The following is a 24,809-nucleotide window of genomic DNA, read 5'->3' on the forward strand; positions in this document are numbered from 1 at the left end:
GTAGCGCAGCATTCCCCAAGGATATATCCGTAAAATGTTATGTCGAAAGGATAACAGACATGCTGCTCATAACTTCGTTAATGCGAGTAGAAAGTAACGGCTTAGGGAATGCCTGTTTGCGAAGTTACTGGTATTCATTGAACTCTGCAACGGTACATTTTTTGAATTGGGCGCAAGGGTTCTCTGTCTTTAGGCGGAGGCTTAGTTGTGTTTGTGACACCGATTTACTGATTCTGTTATATTTGCCTAAGTATAGAATTACGTTTTCGACGCCACCAATTATATCCGTGGTTTTTTGATGACTTTATTCGCTGTAGCGTGCTTTCCCCCCAAACAGGATGAGGCTTGTAGTTTGAGATTTATTTGGTTCAATTGTTTGCTTCCGCAATTGCGAATGTCCCTAAATAATGCAAAGGGTCCTTAGTACTGGATTGTTTAAAAACATCAGAAGCTTTCCCGGGAAAATTGCGGTGAAAGTTGAATCTCGCGTCGTGCGTTATCGCCACTCCCTGAGTTTAGACGCTCATCAGCATGGCCGTTGTTGATTTGTAGGCATTAGGATTGCTTTGCACATGACTGTCGTAAATCTGAGATTAGGCCCGGGCTTGTATGTCCAGTATTGAGGGGGGCTACCGAGTAATGCACCTGGTATCCGTCGAACCCTCGGCTTCACTATCGGTGAATCAATCCGGGATACTCTGAGGGCCTCCAAGAGTCCATGGTGCAGCGTTGCTCAAGAGCAAAACAGCATATCTTGCTTCAGAGAGGTCAGATTATTTATGTAGACATATTGTGAAACTTCAGGTGTAGTGTAAAGGAGACGTTAACATGGGCACAAATTGGCAATAAAATGCTCCAGGCTCCCTTCATAAACTCTTTGTCCTGACACTGTCTTATACAAATATGCATTCCCGCAGCCTCTTTTCCTTCGTGATATCATCAGAATGCGGTAGACATTTTTCTTGAATTCAACAAATCGGTTTGAATGTCAAGCATTTCATTTTTGTGTCTCTCAGGACAGGAGTGCACACTTATTTTAAACAACTTAGCACACGCGAATAAGTTTGTTCGGCCCAAAAACAATCGCTTGAAGCCGATACATGGCTGCAAGCTTTTAAACATTGTGATAGACCGTGCACATAGTAAGTGCATGTAACCCGCGCCGCTCTATATATTCGTGTAATTTATAGCAATTTCGCCAGCCTTTTTCTAATGAAATCTGTTGGTTTTTCTTGGCATTAGTAATATTGTGTCAGGAGAAAACGTATCCTAAGTCAAACCACTTTGCGGCCATGTGGCTACATAGCAAGGCAATTTCCATGTTGGCGGCACCGTTGCTTGCTGATAGATTTTCTGATGCCCATATGCAATCCTGTGAATCACGTGATAAATCCAGCAGATTTATTGTCTTCTGATAACAAATCGTAGTCGCTAAGCAGGAGTACATGTCTTCACTTATCTTGTTGCTGTTTTTTGGTTGGGTTACCAGATTTGAATCGATTGGACAATACCGAAGTTCCCTTCATCCCTGTCAGTAACTTCCTTATCTTAAAAATAAAGTTAGAGAGTAGGTGACGCGTGACATAGAGCTTCCATAAGCTATTTTCACGTGTACCCTGACAGAACAAATGTGGCGCGTGCGTTTTCACAGGTCTCTTTTACATTGGTGTAAACATTAAACTCGCCTCTGCGTCTCAGTTTTGCTTGGACAAACCCCTGAACTTTGAATTGTGGATATTTTCAAAAACAAACTTAAAATGACCCGTGCGATCACCGACACAGAGGGTCAATCTTAAACACGGTGCACAAAAAGAAATTGAGAGCAGTGCTGTGATCATAACTCATTAGGGAGATTTCTTGCAAGCATTTTCTCATTTCAGATGATGTTTTTATTTCGGTTTTTATTACTGGTTTTATCGAACAACATGACTGTTATTTGTTAGTCGGCTTATCCGGTTTAACAAAAAAAGCAAGGCCGAATTAGTGCCTTTTATAAAGTCACCGAGTGTATGTGTTGACGAGCACCGCAACTTGAATTCTTCTTGTCCAATATGCATTATCATTTTCCATGAGTTTTATGGTAAACGAAAGTAATCAAGCAGTTTTTTTGATGCAGCCGACCCAACCCCAACTTTATTCTCCAAAACGATGATATGATTATCATCATTCCCGGTTATGAACCCTCGTCTAACACTTTGCATGCTTAGATCAACGGTTCCTCATTTTGAATTTCGTTGACATTCATGATTGTCACTCCAGTGATGCCCAAAACTTGTTGCGTGCGTCTATGTGCGGGCGTAGCAGTTCTTCAAAATACGGAAGCTTGGCGGAAACCCGTTTGTAGTACGCCGCGACTTTGGGGTACTTGGACGGGTCAAAAAGATCGGGCAGCTGAAAAAAAAAACCAAAATTGGTTACAGCGGTTAATTTCATTAAAAATAAGTTACATATGCAGGCAAAGTCTATACAAAACGTCTTAAATAGCAAACAGTGCGCTTGTTTTTCCACAAAAAGTACACTCAATATTCTGAAGCAGCGTTGGCAAATTATTGTATGTCACGTTTTGGGGAGATTATTTCTCTTGCTCCCATTTTTAAAAATAAGGTTTGTGGAATGTATCTGAAAGGGAAGAAAATGTGAGAAGTCTCGTGAAAAAAAGATATGGGCCTAATACTAATAACTGGTATTAGCCCATGCATTAGTGTGACTACAGAATAGAGCGGTCCGTAGTTTCCGTAGTTCCTGCCACTGGGGATATAAATGCGTTCTCCTAAACTAAAACTCATCTGTTTTTAGAGTTAAGCTTGCACTCGGCTTGTTTATAAGTCATCCTGAAGGCGTATCTGCCACCGTTTTTCTTCCGAGTATACGAAAGTAATACTGCGTCAGCGTGATACGGCAAACCCACTGCCCCTATGACAGAAGTAGGCAGTTCTCGCTAAGAAAAATCTTCTTTGAAAGAAATTGCCTCTGTGGTCATTTCTCTGTCTAGTTTTTGTGACTACATTCGTTCTTGCGTTTTAGACGGTAGGGTAGTGCACCTGTTGTTTATAATTTATTTTCTTGAGGCAAAGCTTCTTTTCTAGAGCCTCGTGTTTTCTTTATCGCTCTCATTTTGCATTTTTGCTTGTACAAATGTGAAGCAACGCTATTTCTCAACGCATTTTTATTAACATTAACTGGAGTCCCTAAAGACAGATCGCACTAGGAAGCGGTCCTCCGGAGTCATCCTATTTCCTGTGTATCCAATGAGAAAAAGCAAAGTCAATCTCAGCGCTCGCAACTACATTTAATTTAGCTTGCTTTGTAAGAGAACAATTCCCCTGTCACTTGGAACCTCCGATGTATAAGTTTTGTCCCACGAGAAAGGGGAAAGGTTAGAAATCAGTCTATGAGCTAAAGGAGGCGTTGTGAACTCGCACCCTCATGGGTCGCTGTCCGTGCTTCCGGTTAAGAAATTATTACATAAGTAGCATTATAACGACTGGCTGTAGCATCAGCAAGTTCATGCTACGAAAATGCCGGCCCTGATTTCCCGGCGTTCCGGAAATCGGCGTTCTCCTGAACAGAGCATGATAAAAGCTTCCCCAACCGTCGATCTACTCTAGTGCTTCACCTTCGGGTCGCTTTGAATTTTATTTTTAATGCGCTGGAAGAACTAGGCGCTTTGTGTGAAAACCCGCCTGTCACCAGTAAGACACCAACAACATGTTAAACCAGAAAAAAAAGTCACGAAACATAACTAAAGTATTAAAACTAACCGCTCCGGGTGAGGAGTCCATACCTGCTCCGCCACCACCACTGCAACTGTTTTATTTCCGAACGCGCTGAGATGAACAGCACCGTTGTGACAGGAAGTAGTGAGGGATATTTCGAAGTAATGGAGTGGAATAGATCTACCTGGCTGGTGATTCAGTAGATGGCACAGGAAGGCCTAAAGCGGGTACTTTGAGCCCGAGTTATTGAAACTCAGCTAACTGATCGCAATGCGACTGGTTTGTCGTCTTGCGTTATCGCAGCCTCATAAGCAGCCACATTACCCTCAGAAATGTAAGGCAGCCACATTAAGTTGCACAACATTTCTCCGCAACACTCAATCCTGCGACATACCTGAGTGACTGATTGCGCGACAAGTAATTCTTTACCATTTACCGCCAATAAAAATTTCCTGGCGAACCGAATAATTCTTTGCTGATATTACAATTTAGCAAGTGCCATGAAGTACAAAGCACAGCACCTTTTTTTTTATTTGAAGTCTACCCGCCAACATAAACGCGCACTATCCAAAAAATATGCAACAGCAAAAGTACACGTCGCCACTATATGTATAGTCCTGCTTCGACAGCCTTGCAAGTTTCCGCAGTTTAAGTTTTAGTCAGTTTCGACAGCACTGGCCTTTTGCTCTCTGACTACGTACTTATTTTGCATAGCTTGCGGTGCGTGGAAAAAGCATTCTTAATAGCTTCGCGAGGTGCATTTTGTTTTCATATGGCAGGAAATCAAGTGCGCGTATTCAATTAAAGCAGCTCTCCATTCGTGATGCCGTGTTGCAAAGACATAGATTTTCTTTTTAAAAAAACTTTTTTGTGGTGAGAAAATGATAAGGTGTTTCTATTTCAAATTTGTTCATTTTAAAACACAGCAGGTCTTAAACGTCCGCTTACTTCATGTAAAATAAAACTGACCTTTGGAATACCTGACAAAAAATTTAAATTCATACTTCGGGGGCCTTTATGCACCGAAGTTGCTCCTGGGTTACCAGGCCGCCCCACTTGAACAATAAGAACTCAGGGGATCAATAATCACGACCTCCAGCGGCCCTGATTGAACCTGTGACCACTGCCTCAGCAGCGAGGACCCACGATAGATTAAATGCGGTGGCTTAAAGGGACACTGAAGTGATATGTAAACATTGCGGGATTACTAGCGCAAATTGTAGTCCGGAGTCCCCAGGCCATGTTTCGACCACTCTAGCCGCGTTTACGCGATTTTGTTTAGTAGAAAAACTAATTCGAAAACGCTGTCCTCCTCTCTTTACGCTCGCCCATTTTCTGTGGCGTTTTCGTGTGACGTCAGGAGGGGATGAGCTGGCAATTGGCTGCGCCACGGCTGCGCTACTGCACGGCTCCCCGGCCGACAGAGTCAGTCGGCCCAGCGTTTCGTCCGCCGGCCGCCGGCGGGTCGTCGCAATCAAGGAGGTTAAAAAAAAATTGCTTGGTCGCAATTCGTTCGCTTAGTTGAAATGAAGCCAGGACACGTTTGTGAATGGAAGAATGTGCCTTTCTTTACTTGGTTTGTTTGTACACTGTATCTAGCTCCAAGTCAAGGTCGCTTCACACAAGCGCTGCACATGCGACGCTTCGCTGACTGGTACGCCAGTAGGAAAATATAAGGCCTCTTGAAGGCGGGAGAAGAGTCAGCGAAGTCAATATAGGTACTAAGCAAATAAAAGCAACTGATATTTTTACCGTACAGCGTAAAACTAGGGCGCGGGAAGCACTTTTTGGCGCTGGGCGAACAAGCACAGCGGTCAGCAGCACGACTACGCATCTGCGAACGCTTTTCCGTCTACGAAGTGCAATTGCTAGACGTGAGCTACTGTGGAAACTCGGGCGACGCTTACTGCACGATCGCAGTACAACAAATAGTCACCTAAGCGGCTTGAAATGTCCAAACTAAATAAAAGTGTAAACCGGTTGTACAATATATACCTTATATTAACACGGGATTCGCGTCCCGCTCCGTGGCCTAGCAGTCTGGGGCGCTAGGAATTCACCGCAAATGTTTTGCGAGTGACGAGTTCGAATCCCCGCGGGTACGTGCTTTTTTTTTTTGTAAGTTAACTTTTTTGTTTTCCGCCGATGTTTTCTATATTGAGTTCACCTTTTTTGGGGCCGCAACGTTCATGGCTACACGAACTAGTTCACAAAACGCGCGCAGGCTGGCACTGGCGCGCTAGCAAGTTCTCGTTGGCGTGCTGTTGCCATAAGCACCGACTGCTTGCAGGCAGTGGACACAGGCCAGAATGAACAGACCCTTGGCCTGGTGCGAACACGCTACAGGCATGAGGGAGGCAAGCTCCAAATATGGGGAAAAAGCGCATGACATTTGGGCGTCTGCGGGTACGCGGAGGGCGTTCATGCACTGCGTTTGCGTAGGTCTCGGCTAGTGAATGCTACTACTACAAGCCGTCCTGGGAGGCTTATCTTGTGCATTTTACAGCCGACAACATGGCAGAAGCGCGGTACGATGATTACTGAGATATTGAGAATGCCCATCCATGTTTTACAGAACCGAAACCGAAACCGAAACTTGTGTGATTGCTAACCTTGGGCATCGTCCAATCACGGCGCCCCTCCTCTCAACGTCACAGCCTTAGTTGGTGCGGCCGCCGCAAACCGCGCATGGTAGTTTTCCTTCTTTCGCGCTTTGTAAAATAATTACCGATTTGTCAACCGGATAAACGATGAAAAGTGTGCTAATTTGAGCCAGTCTACGCAGTGCAAGCAAAAACGGGAGCTTGACAAATTCACTTCAGTGTCCCTTTAAAAGCTCATTGTTCAGAAAAAAATCCATTCAGAATCGTAACTGACTACACGAGTTACTAGAAGAATAAGCATTCATTGACGAGAAGATGCACGTTTGTTGTGGGGTGAAATACTTACCGGAACAACGCAAGCAAGAAGCGAGATGAGACGAATATCGGCGAGCGTCACCTCCTCTCCAACTGCAAACGTACTGTTGTCGGAAATCACGTGATTAAACGCCTTCAGAACGCCTTCCTCAAACTCCTTCCTGCTTTCGGCCGAGGGCTTCTTGTTGGTCCTGAAGGAAGGGATCTGCAAATATAAAATTCACATTACATCTTTAAGCATGTTATAGTTTAGTACGTAGGCTGACAACGGAATCGACATACTTCTAGAAACCTTGAAGTGACAGGTTTATGGCATATGAGGCCTACTTCGCTATCGATTATCGTTTCAGAAATTCCGGTGAACCCAGATTTATTGACGTCACTGGGACCCGCGTACAACTTCTAATATCGGGATCTCCGTAAAATTGAGGAAGCAGTTACCCATATGGGGAGCCACGGCGGGGAAGGGGTGGGGGTTGCGGAAATATTTTTTACTCTGGAAATGTATTTTTAGCAAATAGTGTATCCAGATAAGGACTTGTCGTGGACATATCGTTGTACCCCTCCTCGAGGCGGCACTCTTCAACACAGACATACCATTACTGAGAGGGTACAGGCATCCCTCTTTACTAGAAGCAACAATCAGGAGCCTGGTCTCACCGAGAATGCCGAGAAGCGCGGCTGGATGTGCGTCGACACTACAGAGAGGGCTTGGTCGACGAGTGCCCGCTTCTTGAGCTCCTTAGGGTAGAGCTCGGAATTCGGGGCATATTTATTCACCAGGTAGTAAGCGATGGCAACACTGTGAGTGGAGCAGAGAAAATATTAAATTCAATAAAATTAGGTGCACTCATCAATGAAGCCCAAAATGTTGCGGCAATGTGTACTCAAACAGTCCTTCTTTTCTTCATGTGAATATTTAAAAACAGCAATTTAATTCCCAATTCGCACTGTAGTGTTAATTCCCTACAAAAGTTCTACATGGTCTGTTTGAGTTTCAGGTGGGAACTACAACATATTATTTTTTCTGAAAAGGTTCTCACGAAATGTAGTTCCCGTGTTGAATATTGCGGTGAACGTCAAGAATCCAGACGTAGTTGAAAATTTTTTATTGCGCCTCCTCTAGTAATCTCATCATTGCCGGCAAGCAGCTTCCTTGCTAATAATTCAATTTTACGTTCTATGCCAAATTAGTTATATATAGTACTGGTTTTTTGACAGCTTAAACCTGAAATTAATAAAAAAAACTACAAAAACTACGTGTTAGCTGTTACTGCAGTATTGTTTTTATACACTCCTAATCTTGGTATTTACAAGGGCGATTTATTAACAACGTGACCTACTCAGTCATTCTGTTATTCGCATTGTCTCTCAAAATGTTTTCATTGCTCTCATTTTCTGACAATAACTTCCCAGATTTTGGGACGAAAGGGGACTACGAATCAATTAGATTTCAGCCTTAACAATTTATTAACCTCTCGCTTCAACCTGAGTAAGCAGTACACAATGCTATTTATTAAGCATCGGCGCACTATTTCTAGGGGTTCTTACGATTTTAGTGTTAGGGGCTTGTTTCACAAGGTTTCGTATTCCTTCAGTGCTCCATTATGGGTTTTATTGATGTCATTGCTGTTTATTAAGAAAACCAAATCTACCTGTTCATTTTCCGGTAGTGAGTGGTGATGCACTCCGTAGATATTAGGGGTCATATCAGAAACACAAAACGAAGCACCCGGGCGTTGTTTTTGTTGTTGTACGCCTTACCTTTCGTACAGAATGAATCCAGAGTCGTTTATGGTCGGTACTTTTTGAAAAGGGTTTATCTGGCGAAAAGACAAAAGCAACATTACAATTTTTAGAGCCAGTCGTCAGTATTTTGAGAAATCAAAATGGTGAGCTGTTGAGTCATTGATGTCAGATGAATAATGCTAGCCTATAATTTTACACGTTCCGTTTTTTTTTCTGGAATAAAAGGTATGCGAAATAAGGCTGCATTCTAGGTTGCTTGAGAGTGAAAGAAAAGGTGACTTGCTTTATGCGGTCGTGCCTAAATTTTATGTTATAAGTAAAAACAACTACGGAATATGGCCATACATACAGAGACATACATACATTTATACATAGAAATATGCATGTATACACACCGACATATATGTGTATATACAACTACAAGTATATACGTAAGAAAAATCAAGACGTATTTACATCTGCACGTATATATACACAAGAAACAAAAACTTCGGACACGGTAGCGACCACGATGGTTTCGAGCGTTTCAGCAAAGACGCTTGCCTTCTTCAGTGCTATCTAGTCGTCGTATATATATACATACACACACACACACACATAGACAAGTTCACATAGATAGTTATGGCTGAGCGCAACTGTAAGCCACTGTCCGAATTTATTCCAGGCCGGTGCGGGCACGTATTGTTTGTGGCTCCTCGGAACAGAACCCGTTGTACTCCCACAATTGCTTTGTACACTGAGGTGCTGCGGCGATACTCGCCATTGAAAGGTGCTGGCGGCCTAATATCTGTCTACTTTAGGACTGTTCAGTGAAATAAAAAAACCGGGGGCGGGATGGAGGAGTGTAGCGGCAGAAAGTCAGAGTAGATGAAAAAAAGTTAACGCCGTTCCACTCAATGCGAAAGCTTCCGGGCGTGCAGAGCAGTGATTCGCCATAATGGACTGTAGCGCTGTTATCCGCTCAGTGCTACCACCCAGTCCACATCAAATGTTTCGCATTCGCAGTGCTCGCGCGCCCCCTACCCGAAACGGCGCCAGCGGGATTTTGTTCTTTTTGTGCTCGATTTTTCTTGTGCACGTGCCTGCATTGCACTGCCATTTTTTCGCTTACTATCGTAAAAACCAACCCAACGAGCGTTCGGAACTGAATGAACACGGGCGCTGCCAGTTAATTACATATATTTTGCCTGAAATGTACCTACAGTTTTTTTTTTGCACGAAACAACGGGGAGATGTATGACAAGCGCCAGCGGTGCACGAATTTCGAACGCCTATGACTATATAAACTGTTTGGCTTTTGAAGCCTTTCGGTTACGGCGCGACGACTGAACGCCGTGGGGTTCTACTGGGGTCCAGCGAGCGAGCTACGACGACAAGGAGAGCCCCTAAAGTGCTCTGCACTTAAAAACACTCTGCACCAGGAAATAAAACGGAACACTGGCACCTAGCGGCTCGTCGAGTCACCGTGAAGGTTCGAGTGCTGGGCCGAGCAGGCGGACAGGGAAACGAGAATGAAACCAGAATGACCATCAATTCAACTGGAAGTTACGGCTCAACGCCGAAAGGCCGCATATTGTGTGCGACCATGTGTCACGCAGAAGACGAAAGGGGAAATGATTTGGCGCGGGGAGCTCGCTGTATTGTGGTCAGAACCATAGCTCGGCTGTCGGCGGTTGCGTGTTCGTCGTGCGTGGTGTTTCAAGCTGAATGTTGGCGTTCCGCCTTCTGCGAGCAGTACGAGTGACTTCGAACAAAGGCGTCCACGCAAGAGTGCGAAGGCTATCCGGTGAGTACTTGCAGAAGGCATGGGTGAGGAAGAGAAAAGCCCTTTCACGATGATCTTGCACAAAGATTTGTTTTAAACATTCAACCAGCGCCAGTGCAAATATTCTGGGCGAAAAACTAACCAAAAAAAGTGACAAAACGTGGGACAGCTAATGAACACACATTAACGTGGAAATAGTTAAAAGAGAATTTCTTTTGTAGTCTTCCCTTGTTTGCAGGTACGGTATACCCTGGTGAGTGGCAAGAGCGCTGTACATTCAGGAATATTACACTGTGCGCACAAATATTGTTTCAAAGCACCTTCTACGGTTACTTTGGCTGGATTTTACGTTAACGACGTTTACGTCATGACTGTAGCGTCGACGCCCCCGGACGATCAGCGATATCCCCTCGAAGCACTGTATCTGCGCATATGTAGATACACAATTATCTGTTCGATAAACGACTCGCATCCGTTTATATTCAACAATGACTTCGTCGTTCGCGCATATAGGGAAGGACAGAAACCTTGATCTCATTTGTTTACGTAGTCTGCATTTCAATTTTTGAGTTAGCATAACCTGTACGATATGTTTGGCGTTCAATGCGGTTCAGCGCTCGAAATATATCCCTTTAGGAGCTGAAAGTAGTTATACAGTCAGACACTAGAAAGCGGCACCCTTAGCAAGAACGGGTCTCATTTACCCGTTCGAAACTGCGTTGATAACTTTTTGGGATTCCACAAGATTTTTATGTAACTTAGCCACGTAGTGAAGGGTAGCGCAAAATTGCACACGACAAAAAAATTTTAGGAATTCGGCTTAGCTGCTGGAGAAAAGACAGCCGCACGCCTTTACAGATGGTACATCAAATGTAGTGGCATGACAACCGTAGGGCTTGTATGTGTTAATTCTTAAATATATACATACCAAACCCGTGAATTCAGCTGTGGTGTCGAGCTGAGAAACCAGTTCAAAGACGCTGTTGCAATAAAATGATAAGCTATGTAACTGCATTAGCGCGTTGTATGTAGGTGAATGAGTTTGCTACTACAACTTATGTGACATTCCGTTCATAGATATGAACAAGTGAGAAACATTTGGTGGGAGCAGAACTTTTATATAACGTGCTCGTATTTGATTTGATTGATTGATTGATTATCCCTGCTTCTCGGCTCAACTGAGTTAAAGACCATGCTTGTTTACAAAACAATGCGGAGAAATGATCCAGGAACATTTTACAGAATAAAAATTACGGGCCTTTCGAAAACAACCCCTGTCCTGGTGCTCAAACCGAGGCAACTCGTTCGAAAACCCACAATTTGGCCCCACGTGTATTGAAGCCACGGAAATGGGTTTTTGAGAAGCTCAAAAAAATACAAGGCGTGTTCTAATAAAAAAAGTAGAAGGCGCTGGGTGCGAACAGGAAGTGCCTGGCTTGTGCCCACAGGGAAGCGAAGTGCCTTCCTAACTGTTTAGGTGGTTTTCAAAAAAAGAAGGAAATACTTTGAGTCAGAATCATTGAAGCCTGCTAAACAATGTGTTTACTCCCCGAATAGATGAAATGGGTTGTGAAAGCCCAAGTCAATAATAAACCAAATGATGTGCTACCTCAACTCCGGTACTCGTGTGTGATGTGCAAATTCCACCAGTCCTCCGGGTGGTTACGTGGGCAAGTTTGTGAGAGATAAGCGATCGTGGAAGTTTTTCTTTTCAGTCACCTAAGAACCCTCGAAACTGTTTTGCCAACAAGTCAACGCAAGAACTCGGCGCCGATCCCAGAGCGGTGTAAAGCCATGCGGGCGCTCGAGCCAATCTCTCTTGTTTTACATTGGAGACATGATACTCGCCGCGTCTTTTCAGCAACAGCCTCTATTTTACCGTCAGGAAAAATTGACATACTGCGTTGAATTTGCTTATCTTCAGCTGGATTTCACAAGGAATTTTGGACTGGGGTCGCCTCCTTTGAGCTTCAATAGAAGCTAATCTCTTGACATCAGTAAAAGATAATTCTCTTGTCAGAAACTTCAGCACTATACTGCATACTGTGCTCACAATTCCCGAAAAGCAATAGCGTCCGACTAGCTAAGTTTGCGGCTTAAAAACTATTGGTGGCTGATATCGGCCCCCACTACTACCTAGTACTTATTATCTTTTAATTTTACAGTACAGGGGTTTGCCGATGCAGGCGGGCTGATAGAAAAATGTCAAAATTGGTCTGGGACTGGTGAAGGCATTTATATCTTACGGTTAAAAAATTCTAAAGCGCTATGAACAGCGCCAGTGAATGTTTAGTTATAAAAAGAATGGCCATAGCCTTTAAGTTTGAGAGAAATTTCTGTATATTTACATGAAAAAATGGTTGAAGTTTATCATGTGAGTTTAAGAAACTATAATCACCTCCTTGAGGTGCTGCACCAAGAACAGAATTTTTTCGGCAGTTGGCATGCTATATGAAGCAGCAGCGCCTGTATCTACAGTGCGACATACCAGCAGGCATGATCGGGTCTACTCGTGCGTATTTTGCTAAGCCATTTCCCGGGATAAACAATTATAGGGCACTTTTTCTTCGGATTTCTGCACAAACTACCTTCGAGTTGAGTACTGCATATTTCAAGCAGCGTTGCTTTATGATTAGATCAGGAAGGAAAGTTGTTTTTAATCATAATGAATATTTTGAAAACCCGAAAGCCTCGAAATATGACAGAATTTGATAGAATTTCACAGAATATGACAGAAATACGCCAAATTTTGAAATATGACAAAATATTACTGCTGCAAAAGTTGAGTCCATATGCCCGACACTTTGCTGTCTTTCGTAGTGTTATAAAACCGACATTCAAAAGACAATCCCATGGAGCGTAAGCATTCCCAGCCGCCCAAACGATTTCCGATGACGCGGCTTGAGACCTACTCCTTCGCCGCCGCAAGTTCACCCCAACCGGTGCAACGTAACAGCCAGAAAGTTGAGGCATCGGTCGATGAAGAGATTGCCAGTTTTGTGAGTCAATCACAACAGCGAACGCAAATAGGGCACTGTGCCTTCACAGATAAAAATAGAGATTGTCAGCATTTGCTGCATGGCGCGACGCGCAGGAAGCGGCAGCTGCCCAAAACAGCTGCCATGCTAGCTTGACATCGCCCTCAAAGAGAGCGACGCTGGGTGTGCCACGTGTGCTGCAAGAGCAATAGGTCCATGTCTGTAGCCTCGACGGCAGCGCAACAGGAAATACGTTGCGAGCAGAGTAGGGACAAGGAGCATCCTCGTTGCAGGCCCGGGACGTTGAATGAAAAGTCGCGTCCTTTTTTTAGCGACTAAGCTTGGAAATGACGATAAAGTGAGAAGTAATAATATTGCTGTTTTGAACAGAAGGTTTCTTGGCCTCGCTGTTGGTGGTGTCGTAAGCAGGATGCACTGCACGAAAGCCAACTTTGGACACTGGATGTGAACATGATTTCGATGAAACAAGAAATAAACGCTTTCCGTGGTTGGAATCGAACTTGTGCCCTTCGCATTATGAAGCCGAAGCCTACCCGACTGCTTAATCATCGCTTCTTTCTTTATTACATTTTTCGCGCCATCACCGCATACCGGTCGCTCAGCATTTCTGTTGGATTCATTGCGCGGGCGTTGCCTTCGGAGTTTCGCTGATTTGAAGTGGGTGCTCGCTTTCGACTTTGTCGCTTTGGATATTTTGGCTTTGGGTGCGTGGATATCTAACTTTTATTTGAGTCAGTTTGCATGGAAAAGGCCTCGCGTTTGAACCATGTTTCCAGGCAAGGGGTTTTGATGTTTTTGAAATAGACCTTGCCAGCGGCGCTTATTTAACGTTCAAGACCAAATAATAAAGCAAAGTGTGGTATAAAAATGAGCATTATGCAATGACACCAATGTCGTGCCTAAAGGTGTATCCCATAGGCATACCCCGTAGGGGGAGCTTGAGATATTGCGGCCTTATTTTTTTACCGCAGCTGTTACCACGTCCATAAGAATACAAGGTACGCGGCGATTATTTTCAATGGCCTTAAATTGCCGCTGCTTTGTCATATTTCTAAGCAGTCATTCATTACTTGGTTTGAAGAAGCCTATGCACAAAACTGCTTACTTTTGCGTAAGAAGCATGCAAGCGTTCGTTCCAATGCGACATCACAATTAATCCTGTTCTCTAATCTCTTAGAATGTGACCCAGCACCTACGTAATCGCACCCAAAACTTCAATAGACCCTACGGTAGGGCTTTAATTGATTGTGGGGTTTAACCCGCCGACGCTGCACAGGCGATGAGGCCCGCCGTAGTGAAGGGCTCCAGACTAATTTTGACTACCTGTGGATCTTACACGTGCGCCTAAATCTCAAACACACGAGCGTTCTCGCTTTCCGCCTCCATCAGAAAAGCGGCCACCTCGGCCGGGAGGTGGGGATTTCGATTGCTTATATTACATGGTATGAGTTGCGGATCACGTAGCCGCCTTGTATTCCAGTAGTGCAGTCAAGTTATTATAAAATAAGATAATCTTTCTTGGGCTACTGAAACAGGAAACTGTTCGTCTGTCTGTCTCTCTGTCTGTGCGCGTGTACCTCGATTTAGCTGCCCACCAACGTTAGTTTAAAGGGGCACTGACACAAAAATTTTGCATCTTGTTTTTTTCGTTGCGATAAGTAGCTAGTGACCTACTTATAACCTGTAGAAACCTCATTTGCTTCAGCGTGCGACGGTTGTTTAATTAGAGGCGTGTTCAATGCGGCCAGTCGCAGTTTCGGTTTCAGCGAGTGCCGCGAAACGATGGATTTTGTGGATTTTGTGTGAACAAAGCTGACCACGTGACCGTCGGAGGGATATCACAGAGCAGAGCCGCCGTAGCACTGTCGAATCCCCATCGACGGCAGTTTCTGCGAATGCCCCCACGTACTGATCTCGTGAGACGCTTAATTAGAAAGCGACCGTGGATGTGACGCAGGCGCTGCGAGTGCAAATGCTACCGCGGCTAAAGAACGACGCGCGACGCTCGAGACGGTGGGCGGCAAGACGCGCGCTGGGAGCAGCGGCCGGTCTGCCTACAGGTCCGCCTACAGATGTGTTCGGCTCAGCACTGCGGCGGATATTCGAGTGCCGCTCTCGTAAGCGGTGCAAATGACATTTTCTAATGCAACCCGCCATCGCATCGTTAACTCCTTTCTCATGTAAGCCACCATGGTCGGGACTTGGGGACAATTTCGTGCAGCGGTAACAAGCTATCACTCGAGCTACCTGCGCCGGCCTGGGCCACTTCGCGGCCGTGGCCGCCGCCTGCATAGCGACCGTGCGGCTAGCTCAGTGGGCTTTTCGTGCCTCCGGCGCGTTTTCGCATCCAATGGTAATAAACAGTAATAGAAACAGAGTGCCTGGAATCGCTGTAGAACTTTGGTCGCGGCCAGCTGCCCGATGAGCTGTCGAAATCACGGCGCCTCCGCCGCCAACGATCGGGTCGTTCGTTCTCGAGAGCAGAAGCTCCGCCCTCCGGCCCTCCGATTGGAGCGGCGAGCCGGGCGAGCGGGCTGAAAACGCCGGTAGTGCGGAAGCGGCAAACACAAACTCGTGACGTGTTTGGATGTTGTTTATTTACAATTGCGCGTGGTCCTCTGCTGGCTGCTCGGTTGCGTTTCGCACACTTCAAAATTGATTTTAAATATGTTCTGGGCTGTATTCGCTGCTGATATTTTGCAGATGATGTATATGTGTTCCCACCAATCTATCTCCGAAGTTATCTCGCCTTCAAAATTTTGTGTCAGTGCCCCTTTAAGGAATTTCGCAACCAGAACTATACAATGGCGCAACCTTTCCAGGCTACGAAATCTGGTAGCACGGTTCGTATTTGCTAACGCTGCACAGGAAAAAAACATTACGTACACTCATGACAAAAACATGCCTACATAATCGATACAAGCAGTGTTCCGTGATTAAAAACAGGCTTGGGCTAGATATTTTCGACACAAAATAAAAAAAAACGAGTGAAAAAGTTAGGTAAAAAATACAAACATGGCTCGTGCTTGAGCCTCAGATGGAGGTGGCACCGCCAGCCCTACCGTAACAAAAGGCCCAAGAGGTGCCACGTCAGCAGCGTCATCAGGTAAAAAATCTAATTCAGCTACCCTCCACTGTGTTTTTCATGAGAGGAGGGAGATAGGAGGAGAAGAGCGTGAGGTGCGCGACACAGGAAGGTGCGCGACACAGGAAGAAATGTATTGTGTTTCGACGACATTTGCAGCCTGACAAGCAAATACGAGGACAAATTTAAAAATGTGGGAATCATTGTTGTATATTCGCTTCGTCTGCGTAAAAGTATCCCGGCGCCGCATTGTTTTTCCGCTATTGCGTGGACTCTGCTCTCGGTCTAGACAGAGCATGCTTTGGAGGCATTCGCAGGACAGTTTCTTTCGGTGAAATACATGTTTCTGTGAGACTCCCTTTTACAGAGCACAGCACTCACCTTTTCAGCCAAGATCAGGCAATTCAATGGACTCCCCGCTTCCGCAAGGGGATTGACATTTCGGTAATAAAAAGTGAAAGTTAGAAGATGCACTTTTATTTGGACTTGTATATAGCGCATTTGAAAATGATACCAACTTCTACTACGAGCTTTCTAAATACAATTTGACGGCGATAACCAAACATTTTGATTGACTGTAGGGTTTAACTCGCCGAAGCAACGCAGGCGATGCGGCGCGCCGTAGTGGAGGGCTTCGGATTAATTTTTGGCCACGTTTGGATCTTTACAATGCGCCGAAATTTCGTACACATGGGCGTTCTTGCTTTTCGCCTCCATCAGAAAAGCGGCCGCCGCAGCCGGGAATCGAACCCACGAATAACCTAAAATTTTGAAATTTTGTTCTAAGATAGGTACAAGCTCGGACACTTCCGGTGAAATGAAAAACCTAATGAACTAGTTGATACGCCGCGCTCCACCTCTAAAATGACTTAGAGTATACCGAATCACTTTATTTACGAGGAAAATGAGACGTTGAGAATTGAGTTAACAAAACATTCTACAATAAAAAATTACAGTTCTTAAAAAAGTACTGCATTGCGAGGGTTCGAACCCGAGCCTTCGTCCTGCGACCCATTATAATACCACAATGCTACACAGGCAGAAAGGTGGAGAGGTTTTAGCATAAAAAAAATTTGCAGTGGCTTAGCTCCGCTATGCCAGGATATATGTAGCGTGAGCTAAGGTACAGCTGGATATTCTTAGGTTTCCTGTTTGCCAAGAATTAGCTCGATTATCATGCTTACTGCAACTTCAATGACGCACACACGGTATACGCATTATGTGACACATGTATATTTATCAAGCGGCTCCGGCGCCGCGTCACCAATCGCCCCAGAGCTAAGCTGGTTCCACAGGCGCACGCCGGTGTTGCTGAGACACACGAACCATCAATTCCACACCCGGCCACCCCTCGCATGATCGTCAAGTGGATCGGGCCGCCACGTGCGGAATGGAGGTCGGCGAAGACGCTGGGCGCATGGTGTGTGTGAGAGACGACGTACAGCGAGCAACGTTCTGGCGCCGTGTGACGTCACTGCTCCTCCCACATGCGCAGCACGGCTCTCCAGGAACCGCGCGAAACTGCTCAACCTCTGCCGGTGTAGCTCACGCTACAAAATTAGGAGTGTTCCAAGCGAAGACGGAGATGGCGCTAGGTGCACACAGGAAACGCTGGGCTTGTATCCAGACGAGAATGGAATGTTTCCCAAAAATTAATTTTGTGAACAGCCTGTGATAGATGAATATATGTGTTTTGGGCCAACTCACTGTGTCAAACACCAAGCAATAGGAAAACTTCGAAACAGTAAACTGTACCGATATTCCTTTAAATCGCTTAAATAGCATCGTATGATGATGCTGTGGACTTCTAAATGCCCAACCATCGGTAACGGAGTCATAGATATAAGCTGCTCACGCAGTTGCGAGTCTACTTGACGTCGAACTTATAAATAGTCTGACTAGGGTGCCTTCACATCCGGCAATGGCTGAGTAAGAAAAAGGCTGCAGCAATGCTAGAGACTACGTCTTATCAAAATTGCAAACATGTCTCCTTTAAGCCTTGATAACTGCAGTCGATGAGACGTAGTAATAACAATAACCCACGATTCACTGGAACTTACCTTGGTGAACTCAGCTGACTCGTGCTCGCGGCGGAGGAAGTCGAGGTCTTTAAGGTTCAGGTCAACGCCGATGTGCTTCGCCACCATTTGCACAAAAGTGCATGGTGCGCTGCCAGCGAACAAGTAAAGATCAACAGGCATATTCAAATTGTTTTTGCTCAATTGGAAATGTTCAAAATATGTCTCTCCCGCTTTGCAAATGCTACAAAACTTTTAAGCTAACAGTGTATGTACACGTCTGCAGCCGATACCTGTGTACTGCCTTTTAAACTCCCCTGTACTGAATGTTCTACCCAAATGTGCCGCTCTCTCGTCAACCGGCGGAAATGGGAGAGCGCATGACACAAATTGGATTTTTCTCTTTTTTTGTAGTTGATGCTTCCTTTCGCGTGTGCTTCGCATCGACACAGAGGCACTGCGTTCAGCGCCCCGTTGTTCCAGCTGCAGCTGTACACAGCGACTCTGTTCTGCTTCGCCAAGCTGCTGACCCAGCACGACCGCTGTGTCCTCTGATACATCCGCTAGCTCATGGGAGGAACCAAGTGGCGTGACGCTTCGTGGGCCGCCATATTATTGCTAAAGCTACGCAAACATTTGCAGAGAGGGGTTACATAAATCAATGGATCCATATGTAAATTATGGTTAAGAGCCGACTTGTCTTAATTTTATGTAGACAGGATTTTTCTTTACCCGTTCTACGCTCTGAAAGATTGTCGGTTCTCTAGGCACTTTGCGACAACATACGCAAATGGAAAAAAATTCACTAAAAATTCTGAAATAGCAAACCTTCCCTGAAATGTTTGATGTAAATATTACATAATATAATTGCATTGTCCAGCAAAGCGAGGGAATTTGGCTTGTTGCAATGACACAAATCCCTCTGAGCTAGATACTGTTCGGTTGGGTGCTTTGGTTGAAATTATATGGTCTTCTCTTTCAGTTCTGTGCTACCAGCTTACTCCCCTCTCACTTCACTAAATTTTTATTCAAGTGTTGGATTCTCAGTTAGCATTCACAGTACTACATAAAAATCATAGATATTTCCATTGGTGTTTCAAAGTGTCATTTTGGAGTGCAGTCTCCGGAATGCTCCCAGAGCGTAATCTGCTGGAGCTATCAGCATCAGCAGAATTGTGTGCTTTTGACATTGGCTGTTGCAAGGAAAAAATACATATGGTACATGGCCCTTGCCTTAGGTTGGCAAGTCTGTCTAAACTAGTGCAGGAACAGGCTGTATTGAAATAGCACGTAATAAAAACTATGAAATTATTCTACACATGGCAATTCGCGCTACCTCTAGTTTTGTCTGAAAACAGCAACAAGCTTACATGTGCAGGTAACACGCAAGTTCAGTTTTTAGGATCGTTTGGTTCAAGCGCAGATAAAGTGGATGCAGCCACGCCAGATTCGTAACTTTGAGATTGGAAAGCACTAATCGACAGTCCGGCGTTCCGATGGCCTTTGCGTTTGCTGCCGAGAAAGCTGTGTTTCTAATGAAGTCGCAGTCAATAACCAGTTATGCATGTGACACGTTTGTGGAACAATGAGAGCGCCTGATATTACAGTACATCCCGTACAGCACCTAGCGTAGCCAGGCGTACCTGTAATCCCGGTGCAATACTGCATTATTGCACCAGGATTACGGGTATAACTTCTCCCGAACTATAATTGACGTTGTTAACACTATTAACGCGTAAAAACCAACTACTCCAAGACCCCACGCTATCTGCACCGAATCAGGAGCGACGAACTGTGAAAGCTTTTGCATGTTGATTACTTCTTTTAGACTTGCATACAATAACAATTACGTGGAGCTCCCGAAGAAAACTCCTTTTAAATGCCTCCACTACACTGGCCCTTCATCGCCACGACGTTTTTTTTACAGTATCTTAAGTAAATCATATTCGAACGTATACAAACCAGTTATAGGTCAAGGAAAACCCGTACCAAACGAAAAGAACACAGCACTCCGCCCTAGTTCTGAAAGAATGAATACAAGAATCGGGATGTAAACATCCTGGACACCACCCTACCCTTCTGGATCACGACCGCATGAAGTCAAATATTGCACCTATAAAGGAGCGACCGACGGCGACCTCTTTACTGGGAACGGCGTATGCGCTGGGTACAGTTTGTTTACGATGTTCCTGTTCGTTTCTGCACACCTTATGCAATTAGAAGCGACAGCCGATTTCTTGTAGTTTTGCTGTGCCACTTACATGTCTCTGCATTACTTATTATTTTTTGTGTGCATGCAAGTTTCTTGTGTGTGAAAACATAAAAAAATTCCCGGCCCAACAGTACGACAAACGCTTGAGGAAATTATGAAAGGCCAAAACGCGGTACAGACCGATATCGTTGAAATCAAAAATCGCCTCAAGTGCACAGAGAAAGCTATGAACAGTGTTGGCTCCAGTCTCTGCATGTTAGAAGAAAAAGTTGGAGAACCGCAAAGCTGACATTTGTACTTGGGATGTTTGAAAGTGCACCATTGATCACATACACTGGGAACTGAGCTCCCATGAAATGAAATATGCCGACTTAGAGGATCGCACCAGCAGGTTTAACGTTCTTCTACGTAATATAGCTGCAGAACTCAATAAATCCGAAGTGGTACTCCGAGATAAGTGTGTTAGAGGGATCTTGCGGGAAAAAAACATTGGGCGCATACTTGCTCCCTTCACTGCAAATGTTTCCACAGACGACACCAACGTTTACCGACTACACTGAATCCTCTCTGACTACTTCCCTCGTGTGTTGTGGCAGTATATTAAGTTGTGCACACTTCACGCACGAGGAGGCGTGTGGGAACTTTTTGTATGTCCTTTTTCTTCGACCTACTCGACGTTTTCCTACAGCGGCAGCGAACTCGGTTTCCAGTGTCATGGGCCAGTATTGCCAATCCCGAACATTGCCGATACTGGTCTCGTGTCCGCTATCCACAAACTCCACTAAAAAGTCAGAGGGTTTGGACAGCATTTCATGCTTTATCGTGAAAGGTCATTGTGTTGTTTTTGCACATCTTCTCTGTCACATCATACGTATGCCACTTGTTGAGCAACACTTTCCGAAAGACTGGATATTCGGCGCTATCTTCTCTTTGCCCAGGTACGGAAGAACCACTATCCCCGGAAAGTGTGGGCAAATCTCCCTTTTGTCTTCCTTTTCCAAAGTCTTCAAAAAAGTCATGCCTTGTTACCTTCTAGCAGCAATGCGTCCATTATTCCATTCTAACCAACACTGCTTCATGATGAAGGTCAGTAGAATCAAATCTCACATGTTTTCTAAATGGCATCGGCCCTCGAGCACTTTCTCGCCAATAGGTATATACATTATATTGCGACTGTAGTAAGCCTTTCGACACGGTTAATAATGATTTACTGCTTCGCAAATTGTCCGCATACGGTCCATCCAAAGAGTTCTGTCAGTAGGTCAGGTCTGTGTTTGTCATGAAGGCGTCACCTCCAGGCGTTTTCCTGATGATATCAGGGGTACCTCAGGGTTCGACACTTGGCCCTCTTCTCTTCAACGTTTTGTTACTGGCGCGCACCCATTTATTAGGCACTGTTCGCTGTCTCAGTATGCTAATGACTTGAAGCTCTAACGCGCGGTTTCTTCACTGGACGGTCGCGGCCTGCTGCAAAATGACACCAACGCAGTTTCGGTATGGTGCGACAGCAGCTATTTAAAGCTTCATCGCTTGAAACGTACGTGATATCTTGTAAGGCTGCCCCATACATTTTTCTTTACTATCTGCTTGGTGTACCCCTAAAACGCGCTACTGTACAGCGTGATTTGTGTGCAATGGTAGACGGAAAACTACTTTTCAACTCACATGTGAACAGTCTGACCAACTCCTGTCTCCGAGCGCTCGGTGTAGGTTTACAGGCCACCAGTAGATTCACTGACCGATCCTGCTTTGCCTCACTCTACCGCGCCATACTGTTACCGAAGCTCGACTTCGCCAGCGCAATTCGCAATTTTTTAAGCATTTCGTGTTCCCTTCGATTAGAAAGGATTGAGAAGCGCTTCATTGGAAGCAAATTTTATCGTTACTCACCAGTGAGCCATTATAGGCATGGTGGGCTTCTCAAGTTCCTCAATACTGATGAGCTATGTATTAGACGCTCCAGGTGTAACCGGGTTTTAATTTTTTATATATTCATTCCAAGTTTGACTTCAATTGCCCTCTAAGCTCTGCTCAACTGCTAGTGCCAAGCAGACCACTGTGGCCGCATTGTTGCGTTCATGTTGACAGAACACTTAGCCTAGCACCAGCTAGCCGATGCCAACATGTCTTTAACAGTCTGTTTTTATCTTCTACTGACATTTTATGCTATGAAATGGTTCTTTTTAAACTCTCCTTGAAACATTTAACATTTTGAATGCACATGCTGTGGACAGGTCGCACGTGCACTTTTCCCTCCGTTCGTGTGTTTGTGCACCAAACACTGCACCTTGCTTATGCTTGAATGTGTTGAATTCTCTAAGCAATCTCCGAGATCTTGTTGTTCAGAAAGTGTTGTTGCCATCTTTGATCACTCTCCTCTTTAGTATATACCCGGACATTTTTGTTTACCAGTGTTTGATTTATTTCCGTTCCTATATGTTGTGTTTTATATGCCTTATATTCATGTACCGAATGCATCACCCGAGAAGGCCCTGGGCTGTTGGTGAGCACTTCAAATAAATAAATAAATAAATAAATAAATAAATAAATAAATAAATAAATAAATAAATAAATAAATAAATAAATAAATAAATAAATAAATAAATAAATAAATAAATAAATAAATAAATAAATAAATAAATTTACGGACACCCCTGCCACGTAAATGCCTGTTTTCTTCCTCGGCGACCTGTCATGCTCGTCCCATTCTGCCTGACTCCTCACTCAATAAACCCGGTGAAGGTTTGCTCAAGCCAATTCAATTTTGCCGCGTTCTACTGATTGCTGGTCCTCTACTGTAGCTTTTTGTTACTGTTGGGCATCTTTTAGTGCTGCCAGGAGGGGCGGACGGATTTATTTTTTAATTTTGGGACAATTTTTTTTCAAATCGTACTTGTTTAATGGCAAAAGGAAAAAAGAAGTAGCCATGCATTTTTAATTGAACGTACACTGCAAAAAACACTTTGTATTGATGTGTTGCCTCAAATATGCCTAATAGTTTCTTTTGGCTCAACAATGTCGAGAAGTATCAAAATTACCGCCTGGTTTATTAGTTTATAGACGCTTTGCCTGAAGAACCTCTCGTTGAAGAATTCCTTTAACTTGTCCCTGGAATGCTTAATCGAAGTGCAGACACGCAAAATATTCGCGTTTGATTAGTGCAAGAAAAATTATCGTCTTTAAAAACGGGTGTGTAATGTTGTTGTGTCGCTAGGTTTCATAGAATCGAAATATCTCCCATACGCCAAAAGTTTCGCATTTTGGACGCTACAATAAACAGCAGGATCTCCAGTGGCGTCGTAATCGCACTGTGTCCAATCTTCTCGTTTGCCGTCAGAAGCCTTCAATTGGCCACATAAGTACCGAAGAAGGTAATGCTTAGCACTCACGGACTCATACACGTCGGGCAGCCCGGTGACGTACAACTGGGCATCTGAGGACGTTGTTGGAGCGTGATAGCCTACGTGGCCTGCATGTACACCGAAGAGCGGCTTGCAACTTTTTGTTTCAACTTTTGGTGAGTCAGACACCTGAACAAAGAGAAAAAACAATATTATCACAATCACTTGCACGTTGGCATGCGTATGGGCAACGAGCGCATTGAAAAAGTAATTACGCTGGGATGTTGCGTAATGCCTGCACTCAATTGACTCATCTCGGACAATTATCGCTTTAATGCTACGGGATGAAACTGCAGGGAACAAAGCTCTTTGGGAATGTAGGCACGTGCCGTAATAAAGAAATCTATTTCTTACAGATTATAAGATATGAGCTCGCCCAGATATATGAATCCGTGCTTTCCTGTTGGTTACGAGTCAGACCGACAGAAAAAAGAACGCGTATTCTTTACGATTATTACGATTTTATCAAGCTAGCGTATGTCTGTTAAAATCGTACGAAGGCAAATTTCCGCAGTGGCCAGGTTCCCCACGTGGAGTGATGGCAACCACTGGTGTATGCACGACCAGTCATAAATTGTAGTTGTTTCCAGTAAATTGTTCGCTTGGCTCAGATTTTATGCTGCCAGAAGCATTGAGAAGCTGTCGAGGGCCCGTGAGGAAGTGTACGAAAACAAAGGACTGCCCGATGTAAAAAACAATTGCCGCAGTTTGCTCTAGAGGTGCAAGGCTGGAGAAACGGGAGAGCTGGTGGCTCATCTCCCTTCTTCAGAGACCAGGCTCTCGCACCTAATATTTATTTCCGAAATGCCGCTAACAGTTCTCTATGACTGGCAGGGCCGGATCGTTTCGTCCGAAGAAAATCTTGTGGGCGCCGGTATACGATGATAGCTCATTAGGATAGACGCCGGTTTCATACCACAAGGGACCCAGCGTCGCTCCCAACCAT

General features: G+C 44.6%; 1 protein-coding gene across 1 annotated transcript; it reads right to left on the reverse strand.

Annotated features, from left to right (window-relative positions):
• Nucleotides 1-2,103: 2,103 nt before the first annotated feature.
• Nucleotides 2,104-18,569, reverse strand: LOC144146935 (glutathione S-transferase 1-like). Its single transcript, XM_077678894.1, has 5 exons — nucleotides 18,293-18,569; nucleotides 8,399-8,457; nucleotides 7,295-7,436; nucleotides 6,666-6,839; nucleotides 2,104-2,391 (listed from the first exon to the last, which is right to left on the reverse strand). Exons 1-5 carry the CDS (start codon nucleotides 18,431-18,433, stop codon nucleotides 2,251-2,253), a joined length of 657 nt encoding a protein of 218 aa, XP_077535020.1. The 5' UTR covers nucleotides 18,434-18,569; the 3' UTR covers nucleotides 2,104-2,250.
• Between the last annotated feature and the right edge of the window lie 6,240 nt (nucleotides 18,570-24,809).

This window comes from Haemaphysalis longicornis, unplaced genomic scaffold (genome assembly GCF_048455015.1).
Source record: "Haemaphysalis longicornis isolate Haplotype H1 unplaced genomic scaffold, Haemaphysalis longicornis Haplotype H1 scaffold_7, whole genome shotgun sequence".
Classification (NCBI taxonomy): domain Eukaryota; kingdom Metazoa; phylum Arthropoda; class Arachnida; order Ixodida; family Ixodidae; genus Haemaphysalis; species Haemaphysalis longicornis.

Coding starts and splice junctions, on each gene's coding strand:
- LOC144146935 (XM_077678894.1), bottom strand. CDS start 18,433: ATGCCTGTTGATCTTTACTTGTTCGCTGGCAGCGCACCATGCACTTTT. Junction 6,840..7,294: donor CGCGCTTCTCGGCATTCTCG/GTGAGACCAGGC, acceptor TTATATTTGCAG/ATCCCTTCCTTCAGGACCAA. Junction 2,392..6,665: donor TTCTTGCTTGCGTTGTTCCG/GTAAGTATTTCA, acceptor TTTTTTTTTCAG/CTGCCCGATCTTTTTGACCC.